Source organism: Bos mutus, chromosome 18 (genome assembly GCF_027580195.1).
Source record: "Bos mutus isolate GX-2022 chromosome 18, NWIPB_WYAK_1.1, whole genome shotgun sequence".
In the NCBI taxonomy this organism is placed as follows: Eukaryota; Metazoa; Chordata; class Mammalia; order Artiodactyla; family Bovidae; genus Bos; species Bos mutus.
Window position 1 is genome coordinate 11,095,763 of NC_091634.1, and position 13,600 is coordinate 11,109,362.

The window sequence follows — 13,600 nt, forward strand, 5'->3', positions numbered from 1 at the left end:
CATTGTGTGTGTGTTCATTGCTGGTTTGAGAGGAGGGGGAAGATGCTTGGGATTCTAACTGTCAACTGGAAGCCTAGACCCCTGTGTCTGATGGAGGAGGGGTCCAACGGTGAGGCCTCCTGGGTCCCTGGAGAGGAGGGATGGTGGGGATGTGTGCAGGATAGAATTCCCTGGGCTGCAGTCCAGTGACTTTGAGTTTTACCAGTCTGGAGGAGATGGGGTGGCCTAATAATTGTTTAACCTTGGGGGCTGTGATAGTAAACCTCTTAACTCTAGAACTAGCGTGGCCCATTAATGCCCCCAGTCTGTTCAGCATTTCTGCAGCCATGGCCTTGGATAGACCCTTCTGACTTTAGACCTGGTCTTTGGATCTGCTTGACTACTGGACTCACAGCAAATGTGATGCAAGCAGAAGCTTGGCAAGTGCTCATGGATTGGGATGATCTCTTTTGCTGCCCTGGGGACCCCTGCCACCATGACCACATGGGGAAGTGCAGGCTAACCTGCACGGCAATTAGATAACATGTGGCCGAGTCAGCCAGGACACCCCAATTAGTGTTGGCCCTCTGAAAGAGAGCTGCCTAGCTGACCGGCAGCTGAACCATCCTCTAGCTGATCCTAGACCAAATTGCCAACCCATGGAATGAGGTAAATACAAGACAATTATTCTAGAGGCTTCTCTGGTGGTCCAGTGGTTATGAATCTGCCTTGCAATGCAGAGGATTGAAGTTCAATCCCTGGGGGGTAACTTAAGTTCCCAGATGCCACTGTTCATCTGATCCTGGGAGCTACAACTAGAGTGTCCATGTGCCACAAAAGGGATCTTGCATGACTCTGCGCTGCCCATGCAGGGGGCCCGGATTTGATCCCTGGTCAAGGAACTAGATCCTACATACCACAACTAAGAGTTCACATGCTACAGCTAAAGGTTTCAAATACCATCACTAAAGACTCCACATGGCAGAACGAAGACCTGGTACAGCCAAACAAATTTTCTTTAAAAAGTAATTAAATTTACGTAAACCAAATAAATAAGTTTTCTTTAAAAAAAAAAAAAAGAATCTGCCTTGCAATGCAGGGAATTCAAGTTCAATCCCTAGTTGGGGAACTAAGATCCCACATGGCGCAGAGCAACTGAGCCTGTGAGCTGCAACTAAGACCCAATACAACCAAGTAAATAAAACTATATAAATATGTTTATATAGGCAATTACTCTAAGTGAGGTTTGGAGGGGCTTGTTATATAGCAAAGGATGGATAACTGATACAGGTGTGTCCCCTCTCTGAGATGTGGTCTCTTTCTCCCTCTCAACAGGACCCAGTGATTAAAATCTTAACCTCTGTCACTTTTTAGCTGCATGGTGATGTCCAATGTGATGTTCCTTCTGGAACCTCAGGTTTTTCTGAAAACAGGGTTGAGAATAATAGTGCCTATCACACGGAGTAGTTGTGAAGATAAAGTGGATCATTTTCAGTTCATGACCCTAAGAGATCATGTTGGTTACGAAACTTGTCTGGCAGGGGTGGGGGTGGGGCCAAAGGGGGCCAGACTGCTCTTCTTCCGCCTCTCCCCCTGGGGTTCACTAGGGCCATGGAAGGAGGAGCATCCTTCCCTACTCTACTGAGGTTGGCTTTAAACCATATGATTTACTTTACTCCATAGAATGTTAGCATCCCCAACCTCCTCAGGGACCTTTGGTGCACTTGGGTTTTCTGTTCCTGTCATCTGCCATGAGAAAGATATTAGCCAGGGAGCCACAGATCCCAGAAGACTGAAACCCCATGGGGAAGAACTAGAGTCCTTCTCCCAAACTGGAGCAAAACCCATCAGTTCATAACCTGAAACAGAGCCGCCCCAGATAGCTACAAACCAGAGGAAGCAGAATGCATTTTGTTACAAGTCTCAGTTTGGGGATGGTTTGTTATACAACATTATCATAGCGTTAATTGACTAATGTTCTTGTTCAGTTGCTCAGTTGTGTCCAACTCTGCATCATCGTGGACTGCAGCACTCCAGGCATCCCTGTCCTTCACCATCTCCAGGAGCTTGCTCAACTCATGTCCATTGAGTCATTGATGCCATCAAACCATCTCATCCCCTGTTGTCCCTTTCTCCTCATGCCTTCAATCTTTCCCTGCATCAGAGTCTTTTCTAGTGAGTCAGTTCTTCACATCAGGTGACCAGTGTATTGAGACTTCAGCATCAGTCCTTCCAATGAATATTCAGGGTTGATTACCTTTAGGATTGACCGGTCTGATCTCCTTGCAGTCAAGGGACTCTGAAGAGATTTTTCCAATCAGATCAGATCAGTCGCTCAGTCATGTCCGACTCTTTGAGACCCCATGAATCACAGCACGCCAGGCCTCCCTGTCCATCACCAACTCCCAGAGTTCACTGAGACTCACGTCCATCGAGTCAGTGATGCCATCCAGCCATCTCATCCTCTGTCGTCCCCTTCTCCTCCGGCCCCCAATCCCTCCCAGCATCAGAGTCTTTTCCAATGAGTCAACTCTTCGCATGAGGTGGCCAAAGTACTGGAGTTTCAGCTTTAGCATCATTCCTTCCAAAGAAATCCCAGGGCTGATCTCCTTCAGAATGGACTGGTTGGATCTCCTTGCAGTCCAAGGGACTCTCAAGAGTCTTCTCCAACACCAGATTTCAAAAGCATCAATTCTTCGGCGCTCAGCCTTCTTCACAGTCCAACTCTCACATCCATACATGACCACAGGAAAAACCATAGCATTGACTAGACGAACCTTTGTTGGCAAAGTAATGTCTCTGCTTTTGAATATGCTATCTAGGTTGGTCATAACTTTCCTTCCATGGAGTAAGCGTCTTTTAATTTCATGGCTGCAGTCACCATCTGTAGTGATTTTGGAGCCCAGAAAAATAAAGTCTGACACTGTTTCCACTGTTTCCCCGTCTATTTCCCATAAAGTGATGGGACCGGATGCCATGATCTTCATTTTCTGAATGTTGAGCTTTAAGCCAACTTTTTCACTCTCCACTTTCACCTTCATCAAGAGGCTTTTGAGTTCCTCTTCACTTTCTGCCCTAAGGGTGGTGTCATCTGCGTATCTGAGGTTATTGATATTTCTCCCGGCAATCCTGATTCCAGCTTGTGCTTCTTCCAATAGCACACTCCAAAAGGATCAGTTCCTTGGCGCTCACCACTCTTTGTGGTCCAACTCTCACATCCATACCCGGCTACTGGAAAAACCATAGTTGTGACTATATAGACCTTTGTCAATAACACAACATTGTTGTTTTAAACCACTGAGTTTGGGGACTTCTTTGTTACCTTAGCATAATTCAGTCTATCCTGATAGATGCCAAGGTCTAGCACCTGCCAACTAATGCCTACTCAGCTATTAAGTAAGTAAGTGGCAGCTATTAGGATAGTAGCTATTTGGCCAGACACATTGTCTCCAGAACCAACACTGTCTTAAAGGTGCTAGTGCCTCACTCAGTCACTCAGTTGTGTTCAACTCTTTGTGACCCCGTGGACTGCAGCCTGCCAGGCTCCTCTGTCCATGGGATTCTCCAGGCAAGAATGCTGGGGCTGCCATGCCCTCCTCCAGGGATCATCCCAACCCAGGGATCGAACCTGCCTCTTCTGCATTATTAGGCAGATTCTTTCCCATCTGAGCAACCAGGAGAGCCCCCTTTAAGGTGCTAGGCACTGCACTAAGTCCTTTTTTAGTTTTTTTTCATTTGACAGTTCAAATAGCTCTGTGAGGTTATAAATATTAATATCCACCACTTACAAACATGAAACTGAGGCAAAAAGAGGTTAACCGGGAGAGGTGATCATGCACTCTGGAGTCTGACGCTCCCAACTGTTTGACCAAAGGCAAGTGACACCACAATCCGTGCCTCAGTTTGTTCCTCTGTAAAATGGGGACAATACTTTCACCCTCACAGAGTTGTGATTATGAAATGAGCTCTCTCGTGGAAAACACTTAGCACAGGGACCCAGCAGGAAGTAATCCCTTAACAAAAGGTAGCATCTTCCCTCTCCTCGTTCCAAAGAGGGGGTTCGACAGGGTTGAGACCCCTGCTTTTTGCATCCCATCTCCCTGAAATGCATCACAGCACAAAGACAGCCTTGTTCTGTTGATTCGTTTAATTTATAGACACGTGGGAAGCTATAGCTGAGAAGGAATGGAGACCAAACACCATATGGGCCTCAGTTCTTCACTCAGCTTTGCCAGAAGCCTGGGGGCTTGGAAGACAGCTGATCTTCTTGATGGTCAGCAAATGAGAGCCTGAGGGCACCAGGGTCCCAGGCTTGATGTGGCAGGTGTTCTCCATAGCACATCCCTGGGAAGCAAATTTGACACCTGCTGGAGGGGATTTCAGACTAGAATCAGGATCTCCAATGCCTCCCCGCTCCCAATCCAGGGGTCATGCCCCAGCCACCTTCCTCCATTTCTCTGGAGCCACTTTCTCCCTAAGAATCTGGAATAATGAGGCTCCAGTTCTGGGACCCTCTGGGAACCCTGTGCCCTCCTCCTGAAATCCAGGTGCCCCTCACCAGGGTGCATGAGGCCAGTCATGGTGACACAGCGGGTTTCTTCACCCAAACAGAACGTTTCCTCAGTCGGGGTGCATGTTTCCTTGAGGAAGGTGGAGCAGGAAGGACACCGAAGGCCATTCTCTGTCAGATTTCTCCTGAATGCTGGGGAAGAGGGTGGAGGATAAGGTGCACAGGGACATTAAGTCCTTTCCAACTTCACAACCAGCACGGGGACACTAGTCACTAACCGGCACTGCGTTTTTATAAAATAATATTTATTTGACTGGATCTTAGTTGCGCCCTGTGGAATCGAGTTCCCTGACCAGGGATCCAACCCCTGCATAGGAGCATGGAGTCTTAGTCACTGGACCACCTGGGAAGTCCCTGGACACTGCAGTTTACAGGAGAAGAACCCAAGGCTCAGCGCAAGGAAGACGCTTGCCCCGGTGACAGCGCAGGTCAGTGACAGGTGCTCACACCTGGCTCTGGTGGGCGGAGGGGTAGGCAGGGAGGGACTCCAGCCGTGGGGCTCAGCTGGGGCTTACCGGGCAGGGGATTGTGGTTGCAGCCATCGCTCTGGCAGCAGCACGTGTTGGACCCCATGTGTTCTCCGGAGCCACAGTGATGGAGAGGAATCCCGGGTCACACTCGCTGGATTTCAAGCACCCCTTGTAGCTGGTCACGTCCACGGAGCCCTCTGCATCATGAGGGTGGACAGAGGACTCAGGAGCCCTGGTCTGGACCCTGGTCCCGGGGTATTTCCATCACCTTACAGCTTCCCCAGCCCACTGCTGTCTAGAGAGGCCTCTTCCATCTCCATCACCTTACAGCTTCCCCAGCCCACTGCTGTCTAGAGAGGCCTCTTCCATCTCCATCACCTTACAGCTTCCCCAGCCCACTGCTGTCTAGAGAGGCCTCTTCCATCTCCCCAAAGTCATATACCCTTATCTGTCTGGGGCAAGGCCTGGAGGGTTGAGTATTGAACCCAACCCTTCCTCCCTCCGCCCCCGGCTGTGTTGGTGTCTCCTGAGTAGTCCCTTCTGCTCCACAGCCACCTCACTGCCATTCTCTAAAGGTCACACCTGGAGAGGTCTTTTCTAGGTAGGCCACCTATGACTACCCCCAGACCTGCGTGAAATGGTCTCTTCCAGCCTTCAGCCCTTCCCTACCCCCTGGAATTCCTTCCACCATATCCTAGGATGCAGCCCTCAGCCACCACCCTGTAACACCCATCTCCTTCTTCGTCTAAGATTTCCCAGGGTCACTCCCCAGACTTCCTGCCTATGATCTCTTGCTGCCCTCCTTGGCTACTCTCAGGTCTTGCCTGAAGTGGTCTCTTCCAGTTTCCCTGGCCTTCCCCCTTCCACCAAAGTTGGTCTCCTCCAGCCCTAGGGTTTCTGCTCTGTACCCCAAGAGCTTGGGTGGGTGGATGCTCAGTCCTGTCTGTCTCTTTGAAAACTCATGGACTGAGTCCTTGGATTATCTGTCCTTATCTCTCTCTCTCTCTCTCTCTGTTTCAATACTGGGGCTTCCCAGGTGGTTCGGTGGTAAAAACCCCCACTGCCAATGTAGGAGACACAAAATACTGGTTCAATCCTTGGGTTGGAAAGATCCCCTGGAGGAGGAAATGGCAAGCCACTCCAGTATTCTTGCCTGGAAAATCCCACGGACAGAGGAGCCTGGTGGGCTATACCTGATTACAGAGTCAACCTAATCACATTCTTTGCAACTCACCCGTCTTCTTTACACCCACCCCTACACCTTTTGCATATTAGATTCCCGCCCCCTACCAGGGATTTCACTCTTCCCCTGTGTCCTTTCCTAATCCCTTCTTGCCTAAGAAATTCTCTATATCTGCCCCTCCCCATCATGTCTTTGGAGTCTCATTTTCAGAAATCCTTGGCAACAGAGGTTTCTGTCATCCCCCTGGATTCTCTTTCCTCCTTTCCTCTTTCTCGCCCCTTCTTCACTCAAAGGTTTCTCCCAGAGCATGGTAGTATCTGCTACCCTGAAAGCACCCCCACCTCCCCAGGATCTGACGCTATTCCCTACCCTCTTACTATCGTTAGTCTCAGTCGTGATGACGATGCAGGTGTCCTCGTCCTGGGCGCATGTCTTCGTTTCTCCAATGCATATGGCTCCATCCCTGATACACACCTCACAGCCTAGTGGGTACCCTGAGGTATGGAGAGAGAGGCTCTAGTCCAAGTGGTGTGGTCTCTGGGCCATGACTTCTGAGTCCAGAAGGGGATGGGGTGGGGGGTCTGAAGGAGAGGGAAAGGTGTCTCCCTGGTTATTCACAAGAGGGACATGAGCCGCTGAACAGGGAACTATCTGAAGTTCCATCAGATACGCTATATTGCTGCCAGCAAGGCTGCTTCCAGGGGTGGACAGCAACTCCACTAAGGAGCAAGTTTACCTACTTATGGGGTTGGGGAATTTGGACACTAGAGCCCTCTGAGAAAGCTGAAGGATAGTAAGGAGTCCTGCTGAAGGTTTCCATGCATGTTTTGTTTTTTTTTTAATCCTTTAATTTTCTTTTTTCTATTTTAGGCTATTTTGGGTTGTCCTTGCTTCTTGTGGGTGTTTCTCCAGTTGTAGAGAGTGGGGGCTACTCTCTCATTGCGGTGCTTGGGCTTCTCATTTGTGGTGGCTTCTCCTGTTGCAGAGCACAGGCTCTAGAGCATGGGCTCAGTAGCTGTGGCACGAGGGCTTAGTTTGCCCAAGGCATGTGGAATATTCCTGGACCAGGGATCGAACCCATGTCACCTGCGTTGGCAGGCAGATTCTCAACCACTGGACCACTGAGGAAGTCCTTCATGGACTTCTGTGAACCTCCAGGTCCAGCTGATTCTCAGAAGTGGGACCCTTTTCCTTGTGGGTACATTTAAGTCTGGTAGACAGCATAGTCACTCAGGCAGGGGTACCTGAGGCTGGGATCTGCAACCCAGGTCAAGAAGGAAGATCGAGGACTAGGAGGACAAGGGCCTGGCTCCTTGGTCCTGAGAGAGGAGGCAACTGGGGCCCAGACACAGGGGAACTGGGTCCTGGGGAAAGTGGAGTTGCCTGAATTGCATCTAAGGAAAGAAGACACTGGGGACCTGAATTCCTTAGAGTCCTGGGAGAAAGGAAATCTCTCCCCCTCACCTCACTTTTCTTTTTTCTAATCATACTCTTATCTGAATTCCTAGAATTCAGGTATTTTATTTTGAGACACTGTCGGAGGGGAGGGGAGCAGAGCCCATCCAAACCCTTCCTTTCTCAGAGATTTAAACCCACATGTTTTTGAACTCTTCCTCCCTTGGGGACCCAGGCTTTCTCTCTTTTCCATGCCTTTTTCATGAATCTGCCTTTTCCATGAATCTGAATTCCCAGGACACCTCCTCTTTCCCCCTCACCCTCAAGGACCTGGCTAAATGCTCTCCCATAGTCTTCATTTCAGGATTCCAGGAGTCCAGACCCCTAGTCACTTACCCAGACCCAGGAGGGTGCAGAGCAGCATGGGGGCTAGCAGGAAAGTCTCAGGTTTTGTGTAAGGCTTCATGATGGTTGGTTGAGTGAAGATGCAGTCCCAGGTCCTGAGCTCATCTTATAAGAAGGTGAGAAGGGGCGGGTCTGGATCTACCTTGCTCCTTGGCTAAGAAAGATGATGTAAGATCTGAGGGTAGGTCTCTGTAGCTCTGAGTGGGGGAGGTGGAACAAGAATCCAAAAGGAACATGGGCATCTTGTGCTCAGCCCCCTTCTCCATGGGGACCCCAGGAGTCTGGGCTTCCAACCCTCTCTCCATCTGGTCTCACCCCCTTCATCCCCCTGTGCCCCTCCTTTTTTTCCTTACCTGAAGCCCAAGATCAAAATCAGGTCATTTTGTTTCCTGCAGGATATAACAGTGCTAGGACTCAGATTCCCTCTCCCTTGTCTCTCTTCCCAAGGAGGTGCCCAGTGTGATTGAGGCCCTACTGGGGAGCGCCCAGCAAGTCCAGGCTTGTTCTGCCGCGGCATGCTTGGCTCAATACCCCCTTTTCTGTGTTTGGTCTGTCTGCAGCTCCAACCCCACCCCAAGATGCATTTCTGGGTCTCTCAGAGACTGAACAGAGGGGTGCTTGTCCTTGGGCCAGGATGGGCACGGTACCAGATGCCCAGAAACCGCATTGGAAAGCTGAGGCACGGTTGGAAGCACTCAAGGTTGGGTGTGTGTCTGGTTTGGAAACATACTTTGTGTTTTATTGAGATCCTTTACCTCAGGCACATGATCTTGAGATCAGAGATTTTGTGTCGGTGTGTGTATTTTTTCACGTGTGTATGTATATTTTTTCGTGTGTGTGTGTGTATTTTTGGGGGTGTAATTTTATGTGTGTGGGGGGGGATGGGGGTGGCTGTGGGGAGGGTAGCCAGCCATAGGTAGAGGGGATCCTGTTGCGGTAGGCTCCTCAGTTCAGTTCAGTCACTCAGTCATGTCCCACTCTCTGTGACCCCATGGATTGGGGCCCACCAGGCTCCTCTGTTCATGGGATTTTCCAGGCAAGAATACTGGAATGGGTTGCCATTTCCTTCTCCAATTATTATTTTAACACTAAAAACATTTTGTGTTTGGGTACAGTCAATTAACAATGCTGTGGTAATTTCTGATGAATAGCGAAGGAACGTAGCTATTGTATACATATATACAAGTATCCATTCTTCCTCAAACCCCAGAGTGTGTGGGGATTAATAGGGAAACTTAAACCTGGGGAATATCAGAGGGTTTGAGAGCACACTCAGATTAATCTGAGAGCTGGGGACCTAGCTCTCATCTCTGAACCCTAACATTCCCTTTCCCACTCTTTTTCCCAGACTTCTGTGTAGAAAACCTGAAGGCAGACACTTACTGTAAATGGCGGGCAGCCAGGGCGGGCGAGAAGACCGTCTCTATGGTGCTCCAGGTGATTCTGCGCACCGCCCCCCAATCTTTTTTTTTTGGCCTCCCTGCTATGTGGCATGCAGGGTGTTAGTTCTCCGACCAGGTAGGCACCCGTACCCCAAGCAGTGGAAGCTCCGAGTCTTAATCACTGGACCTGCCCAGAGCAGTCTCCCTGCCCCCATTCCTTAATAGAAGTCTGAAAGTCCAGGGTCCAGACTCTGCTCTGGAGTTAACTGGACGTGAACTGAGGCAGTTTTCCCTTTCGGCCTCAGCATACTCAGTGAGCAGTGTGGTCCCTATACCCTTCAGTTCACTTCAGTTCAGTCGCTCAGTCGTGTCCGACTCTTTGCGACCCCATGAATCGCAGCACACCAGGCCTCCCTGTCCATCGCCAACTCCCGGAGTTTACCCAGACTCACGTCCATCGAGTCAGTGATGCCATCCAGCCATCTCATCCTCTGTCGTCCCCTTCTCCTCCTGCCCCCAATCCCTCCCAGCATCAGAGTCTTTTCCAATGAGTCAACTCTTTGCATGAGGTGGCCAAAGTACTGGAGTTTCAGCTTTAGCATCATTCCTTCCAAAGAAATCCCAGAGCTCATCTCCTTCAGAATGGACGGGTTGGATCTCCTTGCAGTCCAAGGGACTCTCAAGAGTCTTCTCCAACACCACAGTTCAAAAGCATCAATTCTTCAGCACTCAGCCTTTTTCTGTACCCTTAGCAGAGGAGAAAGGTGATGCAAGGCTAGGCCAGGGATGAATCGGTGTGTGGCCTGTGTAGGTTGCTGCTCCTTTCAGGGCCTTAGTATCCTCAGTTGGAACAGAGTAAATCATTGGCACGCATCCTGCTTTCTGAAGTCCCTGGGCTTAGTACTGGAAGGTCCTTATCATCTAAGCCAATCAAGCTCATTTTAAAGATGGGGAAACTGAGGCCTGGGAAGGGCCAAAGTGAAGTGGCCAGTCTTAGTGACCATTGTGGAATGCAGAGTGCTTTGGTACGAGCTTGGTGAAGTTGGAGGGAGCAAAGGGAAAAGGGGAGCTTGACCCAGGATGGTGACAAACTTCCCAACAGGCTCTTCCCATCAGGCATAAGGAACTGGTGGGAGAAGCGAGCTAGCGTGTTCCCAGGGGCTGCCTGGGTGTCACCCTGCATGATCTGACTCTCCAGGGAGTCAGGCGGTGGTAGAGCTGTTATCACCCCTCATACATGGCGGTGCTGAGAGCTGAACCCAGTGTGGGTGCTCTAGCCACCTTTTTCTTGCTTCATTGTGTTCCTATGTTGACTTTCTTTCCTTTTTATATTTATTTATATTTGGCTGTGTTGAATCTTAAATTGTGGCAGGTGGGACCTGGTTCTCCAGCCAGGGATTGGATCCCGGGGCCCCTTTCATTGGGAGCATGGAGTCTTAACCACTGGACCACCTGGGAAGTCTCTGTCTAAAAAAAAAAAGTTATTTACAATTTTTTTGTCATACCACATGACGTGTTGGGACCTTCATTCCTTGTCCGGGAAGTGGTCCTGGGCCCCTCTTCCCTCCTGCACCCACTGCCCCCCACCGTCCAGCCCCTTAATTGGCAACATGGATTCTGAACCACTGGACTACCAAACAAGGCCTGTCTTTCTCAATTTTGGTCACATTCCTCCCTTCTGAACGTTTGGGTGTTTGGGGAGGGATGCTGGATGCAAGGCTTACGGAATTGGGCTAAGTATATCATTGTCTGTCTTACCCGGTGGTTCTGAAAACGTTTTGGTTCATAGACCATTTTGAGAATTAGGAAGAAGCTGAGAATTCTCCTACCAGGAATAATACACAAGCCCACAAGATTTACTGAATGACCTTAGGTGTTTAAATATCTATAGTTCCCTAACATGGTCCAGTAAGAATAATGAGAGATAATTTATTCAGCATTACAACTGTCTGGGAATACCCTAGTTGTCCAGTGGTTAGGACTCTATTCTCCAAGGGCCCAGGTTCAATGCCCAGGTGGGAAACTGCAACTAACAAAAAAACCTGCCAGTCACCATTCTAAGCACCTCCTATGGGTTAATTCATTGAATTCTCATAAAAATCCCATAGCCTCAATTCTATTCATTATCCCCTTACATGATGAAGAAACTAGACCCAGAGAGGCTATACAATTTGCCTAGAGCCAGTATTTTAAACCAAGAGAGATCCAGGTGGCTGACAAGTTAATCTCTCATACCTGGATTCAAGTCCGCATCTCTCCCTCTTACTCACTCTGTGACCTCAGGCAAATGGATTTGTCTTGCAGAACCTGTCTTCTCATCTGTCCATTGGGAATAATGTGATCTGAGCCCAGGGTTATCGTGAAAATCCGGTGACATAATGTTTGCAATAGTGCGCTGTCACCACGCAAGTGTTTGTGTAAAGAGGGGGATTCACATGTGTATTGCTGGATGATCCTGCTGGGCTCTTTTATGACCAGGAACTTCCCATTTAATTGTGCACTGTAGAGGCAGTGGGAGCAAGAAGAGACAAAATGTGGGGAGTGAGGGAGCCAGAGGACTGAAGCGACTTAGCAGCAGCAGCATACAGGGTGACTCCACACTCACTGAATCTAGTCTTGGTTCTTTTCAAGTAAGTGATAAGCGGTAAATTCAGGACACATAGACTGATCTGTAGGTTTCCTTCTACTCTGTATTTTTTGCCTCAAATAATATCTTGCAGCATCTATGTATTACTATTTGGGTTTCAGCTCGTGAAAGCCCCACACAGGTTTTTGGTTTGCGGTGACCAAAAGAGTCTCTATCGCCAACCCGTCACCTTCTCCCTGGCTGGCAGTTCCAGCCTGTTGGCTAACTGCTCCTGGGCCAGAGGGGTGGCTCTAGTCTCCTGCTGGAGGTACATTCTTAGAGGAATTGTTCAGTAGCAAGTGAACATGTTCCATTTCTGTATTTCAGTGTTTTCTCATCACCCTTTTTCCCATCGTGGTGTTTGAAATTTCTTGCCTGCTTCTGACATGACACGTGTGTACAGCAGGCACAGTCCAGTGAATCAACACACGCGCAGCCCACGTCCTCTGCACCAGATCAAGGAACGGAACACGCCTCCCCCACCCACGTCTCCTTGGGCTCCTTCCTGTCACTGCCCCCCACAAGGGGAACCACAACCCCGATTTCTAACAGCTCCGATTACCTTTGCCTGTAGGTAAATAGAGTCACACAGTTTCTAGTGGGCATCTAGTACTTTCGCCCCCGGCTGGTCTGCTCTTTGCCAGCATTGTGCATTAGGTTCATTCTGTTCGTTCTTCTTCCTTACTGGGTGTGGCTCCAGAGGGTTCATTCTCATTTCTGCATAGGAGTCCATTGTCGGAGATAAGTACTGTGGTTTTATTAGATTTACTTTTCAAATGGGTGCTATGCGAATATAGTGCTTAACTCAGAAAGGCACAAAAGGGAGGGCGTACACTGAACAGGAAGTCCTCTTCACAGGCCATCTGCTTCAGTCCCCTCCTGCCCTTCCCCTCCCTTCCCCGCGACCCAGGTCTTCACAGTGGCGATCACCGTAAGCAGCTTCTCAGCTGGTTCCTCAAGTCACTCTGTCCACAGGGAAACATATATATTCACCCCTACCCCACTTTGGAAAGTACGTTGTACATACATGGTCCTCTCCCTTGCTTTTTCCCAAGTAACCTTATCTTAGAGGTCTATTGTTATGGCATCAGGGTCTACCTTATTCTTTCAAATGATTCATATCATTGCCTTTCATGGATGTGGAACCTTTTTATATTGTTTTAATTTTTTGGCTGCGCTGCAAGACATGTAGGATCTTAGTTTCCCGATCAGGGATCGAACCTGTGCCCACCCCAGTGGAAGCTCAGAGTTTTAACTGCTGGACCGCCAGGGAGATCCCTTTAATTTTTATTTTATGTTGGAGTAGAGTTGATTCAACAGTGTTGTGTTCATTTCAAGTGTACAGCAGTGATTCGTTTATGTATACCTTATATGTGTTTATATTTATTCTTTTTCAGATTCTCTTCCCAAACAGGTAAGTACAAAATATTGAGTATACTTTGTAAGGTGAGCACAGAGAAAAAGAGAGTGAGCTGGGCATTCAGGAAGAGAAAGATTTATTATAGGAAGAGAGAAAATGACTGGCTTTAGAGAGAAACCAGTGCTCTCCCTTTACAGCCAACACTTCTTACATCCTATTGTTGGGAAATT

The 13,600-nt window shown here is 48.9% G+C and overlaps 1 protein-coding gene across 1 annotated transcript; it reads right to left on the reverse strand.

The window, feature by feature from the left end:
• Window positions 1-4,146: 4,146 nt before the first annotated feature.
• LOC138991763 (phospholipase A2 inhibitor and Ly6/PLAUR domain-containing protein-like) lies at window positions 4,147-8,183 on the reverse strand. The gene is made up of 5 exons (XM_070387600.1): window positions 7,994-8,183; window positions 6,580-6,696; window positions 5,065-5,216; window positions 4,538-4,681; window positions 4,147-4,323 (listed from the first exon to the last, which is right to left on the reverse strand). The coding sequence occupies exons 1-4, from the start codon at window positions 8,061-8,063 to the stop codon at window positions 4,664-4,666; spliced, it is 357 nt and encodes a 118-aa protein (XP_070243701.1). The 5' UTR covers window positions 8,064-8,183; the 3' UTR covers window positions 4,147-4,323; window positions 4,538-4,663.
• Window positions 8,184-13,600: the final 5,417 nt, after the last annotated feature.